The following is a 17094-nucleotide window of genomic DNA, read 5'->3' as shown; positions in this document are numbered from 1 at the left end:
ATCCCCCCATGTTCTTTCCCTCCAAACCTCCCATGTCCTGTCTTACTTCCTCTTGAATTGATGGTCTCTTTTTCATTGACTATTTTTATTACACACACACACACACCCTGCTGAATCTGTTTAGTTTTGCACCAAAATGAAATTAGGTAAGAGAAATAAGTTCTAATATACATAGTACATATACCATAGTACAGGATGGTATCTGTAATCCAAAGTACTAGAAAAGAGGAGTCTGAAGGTACCAAATACAAACTGGTAAATCTATAAGAAAGTATATGTCAATTACATGATTTTTTATCATTGTATATTATATATACATATTATAATGATAGACTTCATTAATATGTATAATTATCATGTGTCAACTAAAATATATAAACTGTTAGATTCAGAACTATTTATTTATATGTAAAAAGGTTCTTGGGCCTGTGAGCTGGGTCAGAGGGCAAACCTGCTCTGTAGCCTTAGTGCTTGAGTGCAATCACTGGGAAACGCATAAGAGAGAAATGAATCCCACTTTTTGTCTGCTGGCTTCCATATGCAGACATTGGTACATGTTCCCACAGACAAGGGTGCACACATAAACAAACAAACAAACAAACAAACAAATAAATAAATGTAATTTTAAAAGTTCAAAGCTGAAACTTTACATTTTTTCCTTAAAAAGGCTCTTTTCCTGTTTGTGTTCTTACATGTGCTTTAACATGTCTGTATGGATATGTGGAGGTCAGAGAACAACCTCAGGTATTGTTCCTCAAGTGCTACTTAGTTTATTAGACTAAAACTTTTTCTGGTTTAGAACTTTCTCAGCAAGCTTTGTTGGATTACCAGAGAGTCTCATGGGTCTACCTGTATCTTTCTCTCCAATATTGGGATTATAAATGCGTGCCATTCCACCTAGCTTTTCTTTTTTATGTTAGTTTTTGGCATCAAACTAAGTTCTTAAAGCTTCTAAGATATTTTGTTTAAAAAACAGACTACCAGAAAGAAACAAAGACAGAGATAGAAAAATATTACAGCAGATGGATTATATAAAACACCCAGAACATCTAAAGAGGATAGGCAGTTCACAAATGGACTGATTCAAAATTGATGCACTGCAGGCAGAGGTAGAGGTAGAGGTAGGAAGGTGACAGCATGTATGACATCAACCTGGGTCACAGAGTGTCAGCCTATCTTCAGCTACAGAGACTCAGTCTCAATGAAACAAGCAACAAACAAACAAACATGGAAAGCTCAGGTGTATCTTGATTTAATTTGCCAAAATATGCCATTAATATCTCTGTGCTACATAAGGTTTTTCTGATATAATTAAAACATATGGGTACCACTTGTATCCCAGCTATTAATGACTAGCTAATACAAGTTGATTTTTCTCAAGTCAAGTTATTTAAATATTATTTTCTTTCTTAAATTCTAAATATATTTTAGATTTTGATTACTGATATAAGTTTAAGGGATCAAGAAAATTTCTATGGTGTTTTGTTTTTAAACACTTTATTTAAAATCTGAATCATCTTAAATTTTTAGAAAACTATTAAGATATTCATTGGCAAAATTGTCCCTTTACTTCTGATATAATACTTATCTGTGGGGAAAAAACTTCACAAAATAAACTGTTAATAAAAAATGAATAATTACATAAAGGTAGCAAGTTAGCCTAAAAGCAGGCTTAAAGATAGACCAGACTTAATATTTGTAGGTGAAGTCATTCACTGCATATAAAAAGCAAACAGCAAATAATACAAAGATCTAACTTGTTAAGCAATATACACACTTGAAATTACTCTTTTTAGAACTTAGGGCAGCATGTAAATAACTTTCCCAAAGTAGACAGCTGACACTAGTGTGATGACAATTATACTAATAAGTCATTTTAAAATACTAACATCAAAGTCATATGGATTAATACATAATTCAAATAATAATTCTTACTTTAGACCATGAAAGATCAAGGAGATCAGCAGTATGTCCTTTATATTTGCAAAATGGCCGCTGCCGAAAAGGTGCATTTTTGTCATCTGGGTCTTCATCAGTTCCACTACATACCTAGTTAGACATAAAACAAACTTTAAAACTTGGGTGGAATGCTATCAGAAGAAGAACTTCAGACTTTTCCCACCCACCTGTTCTCTCATTAATTTGCATGATGCCCAACTTGAATCTCATGCCAACCAAAGCAGATTTCCCTGTTTATGCTGACTTATTACTTAACACCTTTCTTTCTCTCCACTCAATGGCTAATTAGAATCATTTCTGAGGCAATATACCCTGCCATACTCCTTTCCATATTTAAAAGAACCCCTTCTTTGTCTTTTTCTTAGCTTCTATTACTTCAGAAGTAGAACTGTCTTAAGGGGGTGAGTCATGATTGGGCTAAACTAAGTTAAGATTAGCTCACTCTATTTCTCAAGGAACAACAGGTTAGCCACAGGGTGTATTCAAGGGAGCTCACTTAAAGAGACTTTCCCATTTTTTGTCTTTGAACATCTCCATGTGTTTAAGACTCTAGCTGCCTTCTTAGTACCATAAGGTATGGAAAGACCCAAGAAAAAAAATAGAATAAAAGGGAGAAAATTGATGAAACTATGTTTCTCTGGTGATACTATTGAGTTAACTAACCCTGAGAAACCTTACCATCTTGACTCACTTCTTCATTATTTAAGCCATTTTAAAGTGTACTGGTGGCTTTTGTGTGTCAACTTGACACAGGCTGGAGTTATCACAGAGAAAGGAGTTTTAGTTGGGGAAGTGCCTCCATGAGATCCAGCTGTTGGGCATTTTGTCAATTAGTGATCAAGGGGGAAGGCCCATTGTGGATGGTACCATCCCCGGGCAGGTAGCCTTGGGTTCTATAAGAGAGCAGGCTGAGCAAGCCAGGGGAAGCAAGTCAGTAAGGAACATCTCTCCATGGCCTCTGCATCAGCTCCTGCTTCCTGACCTGCTTGAGTTCTAGTCCTGACTTCCTTTAGTGATGAACAGCAGTGTGGAAGTGTGAGCTGAATAAACCCTTTCCTCCCCAACTGGCACCTTGGTCATGATGTTTATGCAGGAATAGAAACTAAGACATTAGGTTTCTGTTATTTTACTAAAGTAGATAGAAAATAATGCCATGTATGCGTGCCAAAATTGGTTACTGGATGCTATGCGTATTTATCATCAGAATTAATCCTAGCTAGGAAATCTTTTAAATAGTTATTAATGCTATGAATATGAATACATTAAGAAAAATCCTCCAAGTCCAAGAAGTTAACATATTAGAAGGTCACATAGCCACCTGTGAACAAGAGAGTTAAGGTAGAATATAAGTTATCTAACTTGTAAGTCCAGATTTACCTCAACTGCTTCAGAGCATACAGCATGAGAGACAATAGAGAGTTCCAGCTAAGCCTATATGTTTAGGGAAGAGTGGTTAGGACGAGGATAGAGATAAAAGTTCATGAAAATATAAAACAATATTAGGAAGCACAGGTATTTTTCAGACCACCTCACAAGATCTTAACACATGTAGCTCAAAATTCTAGGTGGTATAAGGCCATCGAGAACAAATATAGAATTCTGAAAAGAAAGAAATAACAAGCTCTGAACTGGAGTTTAGAGAAACTGTGAACAATGTCAAAGACTGTTTGGATGGAGCAAGTGAAGGCAGGAATGATACTAAGGTTAAGGATACAGGTTTCACTTCAGATACAGGTTTTTGAAAATCTGAGCTGGGTTTGACCTGAAAGTCTCCTCCCTGAGGACTAACTTTCTTTCTTTTTTTTTAATATTTTTATTTTCTATATTCTTTGTTTACATTCCAAATGATTTCCCCTTTCCTGGATCCCCCCTCCCCATATGTCCCATAAACCTTCTTCTCTCCATCCCTTCTCCAATCATCTCCCTCCTTTTTCTCTGTCCTTATATTCCCTTCCTATGCTAGATCAATCCTTTCCAGGATCAGGACCCTCTCCATACTTCTTCATGGGAGTCATTTGTTATGCAATTTGTGCCTTGGGTATTCAGGGCTTCTGGGCTAATTAATATCCACTTATCAGAGATTGCATTCCATGTGTATTCTTTTGTGACTGGGTTACCTCACTTAGGATGATATTTTCCAGATCAAACCATTTGCCTAAAAATTTTGTGAATTCATTGTTTCTAATTGCTGAGTAGTATTCCATTGTGTAAATATACCACATTTTCTGTATCCATTCCTCCTTTGAGGGACATCTGGGTTCTTTCCAGCTTCTGGCTATTATAAATAAGGCTGCTATGAACATAATGGAGCATGTGTCTTTATTGCATGCCGGGGAATCCTTTGGGTATATGCCCAGGAGAGGTATAGCAGGGTCCTCTGGAAGTCTCATGTCCAGTTTTCTGAGGAACCTCCAGACTGATTTCCACAGTGGTTGTACCATCTTACAGCCCCACCAGCAGTGGAGGAGTGTTCCTCTTTCTCCACATCCTCGTCAACACCTGCCTGAGTTTTTGACCTTAACCATTCTGACTTGTGTAAGGTGAAATCTCAGGGTTGTTTTGATCTGCATTTCCCTAATGACTAATGATGTTGAGCACTTCTTAAGGTGCCTCTCAGCCATTTCTTCAGGTGAAAATTCTTTGTTAAGATCTGTACCCCATTTTTTAATAAGGTTATTTGGTTCCCTGGGGTCTAACTTCTTGAGTTCTTTGTATATCATCGTGAAAGCAATATACAGCAAACCGGTAGCCAACATCCAACCTAATGGAGAGAAACTTGAAGCAATCCCACTAAAATCAGGGACTAGACAAGGCTGTCCTCTTTCTCCATATCTTTTCAATATAGTACTTGAAATTCTAGCTAGAGCAATTAGACAACATAAGGAGGTCAAAGGGATATAAATTGGAAAGGAAGAAGTCAAATTGTCACTATTTGCAGATGACATGATAGTCTACTTAAGTGACCCGAAAACCTCCACCAGAGAACTCCTACAGCTGATAAACAACTTCAGCAAAGTGGCTGCTTATAAAATCAACTCAAGCAAATCAGTTGCCTTCCTATACTCAAAGGATAAGCAGGCTGAGAAAGAAGTTAGGGAAATGACACCCTTCAAAATAGCCACAAACAATATAAAGTATCTTGGTGTGACTCTAACCAAACAAGTGAAAGATCTATATGACAAGAACTCCAGGTCTCTGAAGAAGGAAATCGAAGAAGACCTCAGAAAATGGAAAAATCTGCCATGCTCATGGATTGGCAGGATTAATATAGTTAAAATGGCCATCTTGCCAAAAGTGATCTACAGATTCAATGCAATCCCCATCAAAATCCCAACTCAGTTCTTCACAGAGTTAGAAAAAGCAATTCTAAAATTCATCTGGAATAACAAGAAACCCAGGATAGCTAAAACTATTCTCAACAACAAAAGAAATTCTGGGGGAATCAGTATCCCTGACTTCAAGCAATACTACAGAGCAATAGTGTTAAAAACTGCATGGTATTGGCACAGTGACAGACAAGTGGACCAATGGAATAGAATTGAAGATCCAGAAATGAATCCACACACCTATGGTCACTTGATCTTCGACAAAGGAGCCAAAAACATCCAGTGGAAAAAAGATAGCCTTTTCAACAAATGGTGCTGGATCAATTGGAGGTCAGCATGCAGAAGAATGCGAATTGATCCATTCTTATCTCCATGTACTAAACTCCACTCCAAGTGGATTAAGGACCTCCATGTAAAACCAGACACACTGAAACTAATAGAAAAGAAACTGGGGAAGACCCTTGAGAACATGGGCACAGGGGAAAAGTTCCTGAACAGATCACCAGTAGCTTATGCTTTAAGATCAAGAATTGACAAACAGAACCTCATAAAATTACAAAGTTTCTGTAAGGCAAAGGACACTGTTAAAAGGACAAAACGGCAACCATCAAATTGGGAAAGGATATTCACCAACCCCACATCTGATAGAGGGCTAATATCCAATATATACCAAGAACTCAAGAGGACTAACTTTCATATTTTAGGAACGTGCTATTCAAGCTGCCAAAGGAGACAAAGAACCGACACTTCTACCCTGTCGTGAGACCTATGAACCACAATAAGCAATATGGGATATGACTGTAGCAGTGACATCTTGGCAGTAACCAACAACTGTAACTGGATTTAAGGACAAAAGGAAACTCATGCCTGGTATTAGAAACCTAGCCAACTACTCACGACTAGTGAAATTATGGATATTAAAAGAGAATATACTATGGTCAACAACAGAACCTACTACCACTAATCCAGCACAATATTTAACTGCATATTTTTCTTATAGCCACAAATAAGTGTAGTTCCAGTCCTCACCAAAGAATCTTCTATTTGAGTAGATTCCCAAGACCATTGGAAAAAAATCACAACTGGTCAAAACAAACTGATCATAGGGTGCCTATCCCCATTAGTTAAATTTAAAACACAACTCCTACGCCTAAGACTTAGGGACCTTATATCTTTTGGTTGAGCCTAGCCTTTGACATCTTAGCCATCTATCCTGAAATAAATGTTAGTTGTCAAAACATTGTCCCTGGGAATCTCTACCTAAAATGATTTTTAAAATGTTATCATAAAAAAAACAACTTAAGGAACATGGAGGAAATAGAAGCAGAAAGATTTTAAGAGCCAGAGGACCAGGATATCTGCTGTGAGATTGTACTGTATAGAAATGATGGAGATGCTTCAATCTATGATACCACTACTCTAGGGCTACCTAAATAAGAAGGGAACAAAGACAACACCAAAAAATAAAAATCTGCAATGAGAAAGGAGGAAATGTCATGGCACCCCACCCTAGGACAAAAAAATATACAGAACTAATAATGCTTAGAGAGGGAAAAATAGTCTTTCCCCAAGGGATGAACCTCACTAATTGCTTATACAATATCAAGTGCTCAACCCTAAATTCATTTATACATAAACAACACTAATCATTCTCAGCAGGTTATATTAATATATTTATATTACCTCTGTGTGTGTGCTTATGTATGTGTTTGAGTGTGTGTGTGTGTGAGTGTGTGTGTGTGTGTGAGAGAGTGAGAGAGAGAGAGAGAGAGAGAGAGAGAGAGAGAGAGAGGAGGGAGGGAGAGAGAGAGAGAATAAAAGTATGAGAATAATAGTTAAAGAAAATAGGCCAGGAATTTGAGGGGAAGCAGGGGGGGTGGAAGAGGGGGTAGGTGTATGGGAGCACAGGGAAATGTGGAAAATGATATCATTATATTTTAGTAATAAAAATCATCAAAATAGTAAAGTGTCGAAAAAATGAGGGCTTTCACTAGGATAATAGTCACGGGATAGAATTAAGCTACGAGTATTATTTGTTTATACCAGAATTTGATTTTTGGTGCTGGAGATGGAATCCAGGCCTCATACCTGGTAAACAAGGGCTCTAGCCCTATACAAAACTTTAAAAATTTATTAAAACATCTTCATAGGAACTATGGAGGTAGACTAAAATACTGAGTTATGGAGTTTTTTACCATTCTCTTTTAGAGAAAAACTTCTTCCCAAAATTTTTCTTCCAGACTAGTGAGCCCTGATAAAAGATTAACATTAGCAGTCTTGTCCTTTACATAAATCCAACTTCCTGCTTAGTAGTTTATTTTTCATTAACTCTTAAGCACATTTCCCCCAGCAGCAATTCCAGGTTGTTTTAAGTAGCAGTTATGTGTTATTAGTACTCACTGACGCTATACCAATTAAGTATATTAAACAAAAATTTACCCCTAAAACATGACGTTGTAGTTTAAAAAAGCACACTTACAATTTATAGCATTAAAAATAAATTTTACCCAGAACTGCATATTACACTCTTGTCCAACTATGGATTCCAAACTGAGAAGGCTAAAAGTCTATGATAAAGCCAGCTCTACATGTTTTTCCACCTTTGCACAGTGCAGCAAGTTATCCACACACTACACTTTCTGAGCTACTTTTGACAATCAAGACAAACATCAATAGGAGTCAGAATTCTAGGTTTTGGAACACTGAGAGTTAGCAGATGAGTGGCATTGGCTCATCACTCTCTGCAAAACTGGAGAGAAGGTTCTATTATACTCTATTTCACATGAAGAAAAAACATGAAAGTACTTCAAAAGGAATAAGAAACCACTACCATGAGCCAGAAAAAAATGCATATAAAAATGACCTCTTCTGTGCTCATTGTATTCCACTCTATGTAAAGTTACCTTACGTAACTCCAAAAGCCATGAAAGAGAGCTCATTCAGCTGTTTTGAGAAAGACTCAAAGGAATCAAAGCAATATCAAAGGGCCTTTTCACAAAAATGATAAATTACTCAAGCATTTCAGAAGAAAAAAATAATCAAATAGTATAAGAAAAATGACTAACTTTTCAATTAAGGAAGTTTATTAGTTCTTATTTATAATGTCTTACACTCAACATTTTAATTATTCTTAGAGATCAGAGGTGGGGCACTGACATAAATAGTTAAGAATCTATAAGTTGCAAAATATATACAAGACAGTCTTGTATAGTATAGGCTATTTTTAGAAGCAATAAAAACCTATAAGTTTTATAATAAATTAAACCAATAAACAGACTCTTTTCTTCAAAGCAAAGCAGTTAAAATTGCCACTATACATTAGTGAGTAAAGGCTTTAGAGAAAAACCATGAAAAATGGACATAGTCTGATTGGAAAAAAGGGAGACGGGAAACATCTAGAAAAGGAAAAAAACTTAGAATAAAAGTCAACATAGAGTGAGATATCCAGGATTAGTCCAAAGCCTAAATAGAAAAAAAAACTGAAAAGGAAGATATGGTAAGCAATATAAATATAAAAAAAGATATATGACACATTATAGAATCACATGAGTAATAGTTTTGCCTGCTGGTTTAGGGAAACTAATAATTAGAGAACATAAAATAGTTAAATTGAATCCAGAAAGGGCATTCTGCACAAAGCAAAAATATGGGGAAAGAACCAACATGAAAGAATATTTAGGATACAGACCAGCATGGAAATTAGAAGTCACAGACACCATAATATTAAAACTCAGTTAGAAAAGCAGTAAGAGGAAATATTAAAGAGGATCTTTTTTCCTGGAAGTATTAAAGAAACACCAGAAGAATTTAACTATAACTACAAAATAGCCTAATTATTATTATTTAAAAAAATATTAAAACAAGACTGAGGAAAAGTGATTATGTTTTATTTAACTATATATTTAAGTAGTATTCAAGGTCTGTACCTTGAATACTATTATTCACCATTTGGCAGTCCTAAAACTTAAGAATTTCTCACTTGGGAATACTAATAAATGAAACATTTTTAATACTACATGTTAATTTTAATTAAATGCCCAGACAAAACTTTTTAATAATTGTAAATAAGTTTAGGACATCAAATAAGTGAGATTTTTATAATAGTAACTATAAAATGTGAACATACCCCTGTGTCTGTGTCAGATTTTGATGAACTTAGACTTTCCTGAGATGGTGAAGGCGACACGCGTCCTAAAAACAGCATAGTATTTGTGAAAAAGCATGCATGTATATGTACTTATCTACCATCAAGAAATACTCTGAAATATTGGTAGTCATAGAATATTCCAGAAAAAATACATTTTCTAAATGTGAACTATAACCATACAAGCACCCACATTTATCATTTCGAACAATATTAATACAATGGATTAAACAATTCCCTGTGTCAGCCAACAAAATATCACTTAATCCATGTTATTCATAGTAAATACATTCTTACTCATTACAAAAAGCAAGGGGGAAACAATTAAAGCCCAAGAAATGGTCTGAGCTGAGTTTAGGTGTCAATGGCAACTGAACTAGGCTATTTGCCTCAGAAAGAACAAATAAAAAAAATGACCAAAAAGAACAAAAAAGTTCAATCACTCACTCAATAACTTTGTCCTGTTAAAGACATCACTATCTTCAATTATATATTATAACATATGTTAAGGAAACTCAAAAAAGTTTTCTATGAATATAGAGTCCCAAGACCTGGTGGTCCAGCTTCAATATCTCAAATACTCATGAGGCTGAGGCAAGATCTTAAGTTCAAGTCCTGCCTGAGCTACAAAGAGAGTTCAATGCCAGACTAGGCAACTGTCACATGATATTTTTTTTAAATGGGTGGCAAACTGAAGTTAAGAATATAGCTTAATGATAAAACGTAATGATAGATGCCTGCTTTCTTGAAAACCTAGGTTCAATTTCTAGTACTAAGAAATCTCCAAATCATAGGGTCTAACTAGCTGCCTGACTGAATCTCCAGAAAGTTCTATGTTCCTTAAATTGGTGCTTTGATTATACTCTATATCCTCATCGATGGTTAACTCCAGTTTCCTTCCTCCTATTTCTTAACTTCTTAGATGACTGGGAAGGGATGATTGGTGGATAAAGTTTGTTACATTAAAAATTATATATAATTCTATAAAATTAGAGTCTCTAATTTTTTCTATTATTTTGTAAAACATCACATGAAAAGAATATTTTGTATGAGTATACTTACTGTATACCATAAATTTGTAATATCCTGAAGTTTTTCTTTGTCAGCTAACAGTTTTTATATATCCACTAATATATCAACACACTTAACTTTTATTTAAAGCAAAAAGTGCTATACCACCAATTTATTATTCTTAGTATTTAGACTTTCTCTAAAAATTACCTCACAGTAATTATCAGGTAGAACTGTTACAGCAAGATAATTGATTACCTGGTTTTCTTTTTTTCTTTGTCTTTTTTTATTATTTTGTTTGCATTTTTAAATGTTATCCCCTTTCCCTTTTTCCCCTCTGAAAACCCCCTATATCCCATCCCCCTGCTCCCTGCTCACCAACCCACCCACTTCCACTTCCTTGTCCTGCCATTCCCCTATCCTGGGGCATCGAGCCTTCTCAGGACCAAGGACTTCTCCTCCCATTGATGTCCCACAAGGCCATCCTCTGCTACATATGCATCTAGAGCCATGGGTCCCCACCAAAAACCCTCCTATCATATTCCCCCTACCCATGCTATCCCTATCCCACCCACTCCTGCTTCCCTGTCCTGGCATTCCCCTACACTGGGGCATCAAGTCTTCACAGGACCAAGGGCCTCTCCTCCCTTTTTTGTCCAATAAGGACATCCTCTGCTACATATGCAGCTGGAACCATGGGTCCCTCCATGTGTACTCTTTGGTTGGTAGTTTAGTCCCTGGGAGCTCTGGGGTTACTAATTGGTTCATATTGTTGTTCCTCCTATGGGGTTGCAAGATCCTTTGGCTCCTTCTGTCCTTTCTGTAGCTCCTCTACTGGGGACCTTGTGTTCTGTCCAATGGCAGGCTGAGAGCACCCATCTCTGTATTTGACAGGCACTAGCAGAGCCTCTCAGGAGACAACTATATAAGGATCCTGTTAGCAAGTGCTTGTTGGCATCCACAATTAACTTACTTCTCATGGCTATTTTCTTAATCTTCCTTAACTTAGTGAGTATACATAGTATTCTCATTCTTGTGCCAGTTTAATTTGATCTGTCATTTTAATTTAGGATAGAACAGAAGCTTGCCAAGAGACCTACTACGAACTTATAAGTGGTTGATAATATTACATACTATACTTGAAAAGGTATAAATCAAAAGGTTGTGGTATTCTTTTTATTAGGTCTAAATTTTTTTGGCTATTGCTAGTTACCTTGTTTTTATTTTTTGAAACACTCTTGCTGTAGAAGCCTGGTCAGCCTCTAATTCTTGACCTTCTTACTTTAGCCTTGCTAAAGTCAAGATTATAGGTGCATAACACTATGCTGGGTAAATAGTGGGTATTATGATTAGTAGTTATTATAAATGAGTAACTTGCCAGTTAAGAAATGTAATACATTTAAATATTCCTTATTAGATTTTGGAGCTTGTTGGAATTTTAAGTAACTGCATGGTTTTTATGAGTTTAACATTTCTAATCTGGAAAAAAAACTTTTGGCATTTCCTCAGCATATGAGTTTCTTACAAAGCATTTTAGGATTTGGGAAATGAGGAGGCTCAACCCTACATAGCATCTAAAACACAAAAATTCTAGATCTATTTAGGTATTTAAAGAAATGAAATATAAGCTGGGCATGGTGGCATACATCTTTAATCCCAACACTTGGGAAATAGAGGGTTTCTGAGTTCCAGGGAAGCCTGGTCTACAGAGTTCCAAAACAGCCAGGGCTATACAGAAAAACCCTGTCTTGAAAAATGAAAAAAAAAAAGGAAATGAAAAATACCTTCAGTATTGTATTTCATTCGCATATTGTTGAAATAGTCAAAAGCATTTTTTAAAGCCCATATTCTCACTATATTATCTTGTCCAGCTGAGGCAAGCAATCGGCCACAGTGAGAAAATTTCATGGTCCAAACAGCTCCCTACGAGAACAGAAGGTTCAAAATTACTTTACAAGCTTAAGAGACATTACTTTAAGCCAGCCTTTGAAATTATACAGCATTAGACATAGTAAGACAAAACTCACTTCACTCACACAACTTATGGCCACAGGTCCACTGGTGCTACACTGCCCCAAAGGAAACCTTTCAGAAGCAAGGTCTGTTAGCATCACTATAATTCCCCATAGTTTATCCTAACAAATTTAAATATCCTGAACTATGGTCACATATTAATAAAAATGAGGAGTATCTTTGGTTGCATATATGTATGTGTGTGAATATGTGTGTAGAGGTTGGAGGGCAATTTCAGGTGACATTTCTGAGAGTTCCTAGGTGCCCAATAAAGCTGTTTAGAAAAGCACAAACCAGAGCTTAGAAATCTCAGTCCCTTAAGTTAATCGAAAAGGGTAAAAGAAAGTTCTCACTTGTCACTAACACCTCCTATCAGACTAAAAAGTATAAAGCCTACCCTAGCTGTGGCACCCCTGGTATAAGCCCCTTTGAAGTAACTAAAACTAATATGGTTACTTGCTTTTCTCTTTATAATACATGAACAGACTCTATAGAAACTGAAAACATGTGAGAACTATATGTTCAGAAAAGTGTTAAAGAATCAGGGGGAGGTCTTTAATATGGAAGGACCAAATCCTATTCTAACAAATAAAATCATAACACACTTTGGTGTATTAAAAAGATTATGTGTCTATAGATTCTCAGGGTAGAAAGATTAAGAATTGACAGTTAATTTACTTAAATAGCATTCAGTTCCATAAAAGATAAATACAGTAAAATAATTATCATTTTATCCTGATATATTTTACTTCAGTAGGAAATAAATATGGGCTCAATATAGTATAAAAAGACTGGATAATTTCCAAAATGAAAACATTGTAAATAATTAAAACATTTGACACATAGTCACTTTGTAGTTAGGGCAAGCTTATTAGGCTTTATTTGATCAAAGGCTCAGCATAGTTTATTTAGGTATGAGTTTGACTGCTATCTTCCTTGTATTCCTAGATTTGCAGAAGCTAACTGTAATACAATCTGAGAAATTTTGTCTGTATTGGTAGGCTTGATTTTTTTTTCTTTGTAGTGTTATAGATCAAACCAGAGCCTCATTGACATGAAGAAAGTACTCAACCAGCAAGCCACATGCCAAGTCTGGTACTTCAGAAATTTGAAAGAATACAAACATCTACCTATCTCTGTGTCTTGGTGGAACATTTTACTGTAGAAAACACTTTGGGATTCTGAATATTTTTCATTAAAATGACATAGATTGAATGTAGGGCTTTATGTATGCTGTACACCTGTTCCCCATATTCCTTGTCCCAAAATATTCAAATTATGGCTGAGAATATTTAAATGTTTTTAAAAGTGATAGACAACTTTCTAATTTAAGTGCTTTAAAGTTTTGTCCCTCTGTATAGTTTTTTCAGTTTTATACCCTGCAATTTATTTATTCTAAAGCTCACTTTTATTTTGAGATTGGGTTACCCTCGGCAGCACAAACTGGCCTTGTCCTTGTCATCTTCCCGTCTCAGCCTTCTATAGGCTGGGAATATAGGCCTGAACGAGTTGACTCAGTCTAAAATGTTATTTCTTAAACAATATTTTTGAGACAAACTCTTCATTCAAATATATTAATATAAATTTACTGTTCTTGAGTTCAATTAATAGAAGTACATATATTAGTAAAGGTAAGTGATGAAAAATGAAACAGTTACCTACCATGTGTTCACCACTAAGATCTTGCACCACTTTGATCTGATCAAAATCATAAGGTCCTTTGAACCCATGTGCTGCCTTGAATTTTACTGGTCTTGTATATGGCATTCCTTCATCATCACTTGATGAAGGGTCATCTTGATCAGTATGAAACACTGACAACAAAGCAAGGAAAATAATTAATAGTTAATACATATCTAATTACAATCATAGCTTCAGATATATTGATTATCAAGCATACTGCTAATAAACAGGAAAGCAAAATTGTCTATTACTATATAACATACTGGTTAAGAAAATGGAGCCTGATGCTACATTGGTTAGAAATTGAGTCTAGCTGTTATTAATAATCTGAATGACCACAGAGAAGTTACTCAATCTATTTCTTTCAAGTTTTCTCACCTATGAAATGATGATAATGATGATAATCAATCACTTCATTGAGTTCTTACGAGTAAATTAATTAATTCATGCTAATTCTTAAAAGATTATCTGGCAGAGTATAAGTATTAAATATACTTATTAATGAAACAAATAATAATGACAAAGACACAGTAGGATATGATCTCTGCAAATTAAGAAAATATATGTTTACATTATTCATTGTGTACATGTTTATGAAAATAAGATGCATGTGGAGTCTGTTCCACCCTTCTGTCATATACATTACAGGGATTGAAATCTAGTTGTTGTGCTTGGCAGCAAGCTTCTTTACCCACTGAGCCATCTTGCTGTACCCCTTGTATTTTGTTTTATCTATGTGTGCATACATGCACAGATGTGTGTGCATGTCTGTGTGTACATGGGTGCGTGCACATGCCAAAACACAAGAGATTAGAGAACAATTTTTTGAGAGTCTTACATCGTTTTTGAAACAGGGTTTTTCTTGTTCCTTGTTTGTTTGTTTGGCTGGTTGGTTTTGTTTTTGCTGTGCTACATACTGCAAACTAGTTAGCCTGTGAACCTGAGAACAATTCTCCTTTCTCCATCTCCTCTATCATCAAAAAAATCCTGGTATTGTAAGTGTTCACTTCAGCATTTAGATTTTGAATGAATTCCAAGACACCCATCAAGTTTCTATAGTGTTTTAGGGTTTCCATTGCTGAGAAGAAAGACCATGACCAAAGCAACTCTTATAAGAAACAATATTTAACTGGGGCTGGCTTATAGGTTCAGAGGTTCAATCCATTATCAAGGCAGGAAGCACCGCAGCATCTAGGCAGACAGGATGCTGGAGAAGGAGCTGTGAGTTCGACATCTTGTTCCAAAGGCAAACAGAAGATTGGCTTGCAGGCAGCTTAGGAGGATGATCTCAAACCCTACCCCCACGGTGACACATTTTCTCAAACAAAGTTATACTTTCTTTTTTTTTCTTAGCAAGTATCTTGTACATTATATCTTTTTTTATTTTATATATATATATATATATATAAATAAAATTTATACATTTTAAATAATTTCCCCTTTTCTGGCTCCCCACTCCCCAAAAGTCCCATAAGCCCTCTTCCCTCCCCCTATTCCTCCATCCACACCTTCCCCCTTCCCTGTTCTGATATTCCCCTATACTCCTTCACTGAGTCTTTCCAGAACCAGGGGCCACTCCTCCGTTCCTCTTGGACAACAATTAATAGGTGGATTATGTCTTGGGTATCCCACGTTTCTAGGCTAATATCCACTTATCAGTGAGTGCATACCATGATTGATCTTTTGAGACTGGGTTGCCTCACTTAGTATGATGTTCTCCAGCTCCATCCATTTGTCTAAGAATTTCATGAATTCATTGCTTCTAATGTGTAAATATACTACATTTTTTGTATACATTCCTCTGTTGAGGGACACCTGGGTTCATTCCAGTTTCTGGCTATTACAAACAGGGCTGCTATAAACATAGTGGAGCATGTGTCCTTATTGCATGCTGGGGAATCCTCTGGGTATATGCCCAGGAGTGGCATAGCAGGGTCCTCCGGAAGTGTCATGCCCAGATTTCTGAAGAACTGCCAGACTGATTACCAAAGTGGTTGTACCATCTTGCAATCCCACCAGCAGTGAAGGAAAGAACTTCTGGGGGAATCAGTATCCCAGACCTCAAACATTACTACAGAGCAATAGTGATAAAAACTGCATGGTATTGGTACAATGTCAGGCAAGTGGATCAATAGAATAGGATTGAAGACCCAGAAATGAACCCACACACCTATAGTCACTTGATCTTCAACAAAGGAACTGAAAGCATCCAGTGAAAAAAAAGATAGTCTTTTCAACAAATGGTGCTGGTTCAATTGGAGGTCAGCATGTAGAAGAATGCGAATTGATTCATTCTTATATCCTTGTACTAAGCTCAATCCCAAGTAGATCAAGGACCTCCACATAAAACCTGACACACTGAAACTAATAGAAAAGAAACTGGGGAAGACCCTTGAGGACATGGGCACAGGGGGAAAGTTCCTGAACAGAACACCAATAGCTTACACTCTAAGATCAAGAATTGACAAGTGGGACCTCATAAAATAACAAAGTTTCTGTAAGGCAACTGACACTGTCAAAAGGACAAACCGTCAACCAACAGATTGGGAAAGGATCTTCACCAACCCTAAACCCAACAGAAGGCTAATATCCAATATATACAAAGAACTTAAGAAGTTAGACCCCAGAGAACCAAATAACCCTATTAAAAAGTGGGGTACGGAGCTAAACAAAGAATTTTCACATGAAGATCTTCGGATGGCGGAGAAGTACCTTGAGAAATGTTCAACATCATTAGTCATCAGGGAAATGAAAATCAAAACAACCTTGAGATTTCACCTCACACCAGTCAGAATGGCTAAGGTTAAAAACTCAGGAGACAGCAGGTGTTGACTAGGATGTGGAGAAAGTTATACTTTCTAACAGTGCCACTTCTTATGTGTCACATATATTCAAACCACTACATTCTACCTCCACAGCAGGTCTCCACAAACTTGTTCAAATTTTCTATGGGAGCAA

At 36.2% G+C, this 17094-nt stretch overlaps 1 protein-coding gene across 3 annotated transcripts in view; it reads right to left on the bottom strand.

Moving 5' to 3' along the window:
* The window catches only part of Wdr44 (WD repeat domain 44), a 126336-nt gene that overhangs the window by 31330 nt on the left and 77912 nt on the right, over window positions 1–17094 (bottom strand). For all 3 annotated transcript variants that reach the window (XM_052171002.1, XM_052171003.1, XM_052171001.1), the window contains 4 exons: window positions 14116–14267; window positions 12225–12363; window positions 9412–9476; window positions 1936–2049 (listed from right to left, as the gene is read on the bottom strand). In XM_052171002.1, the coding sequence (XP_052026962.1) occupies window positions 1936–2049; window positions 9412–9476; window positions 12225–12363; window positions 14116–14267 (470 nt within the window). The remainder of the gene's footprint in view (window positions 1–1935; window positions 2050–9411; window positions 9477–12224; window positions 12364–14115; window positions 14268–17094) is intronic.

This window comes from Apodemus sylvaticus, chromosome X, assembly GCF_947179515.1.
Source record: "Apodemus sylvaticus chromosome X, mApoSyl1.1, whole genome shotgun sequence".
Classification (NCBI taxonomy): domain Eukaryota; kingdom Metazoa; phylum Chordata; class Mammalia; order Rodentia; family Muridae; genus Apodemus; species Apodemus sylvaticus.
This window is presented reverse-complemented; position numbering and strand designations above follow the sequence as displayed.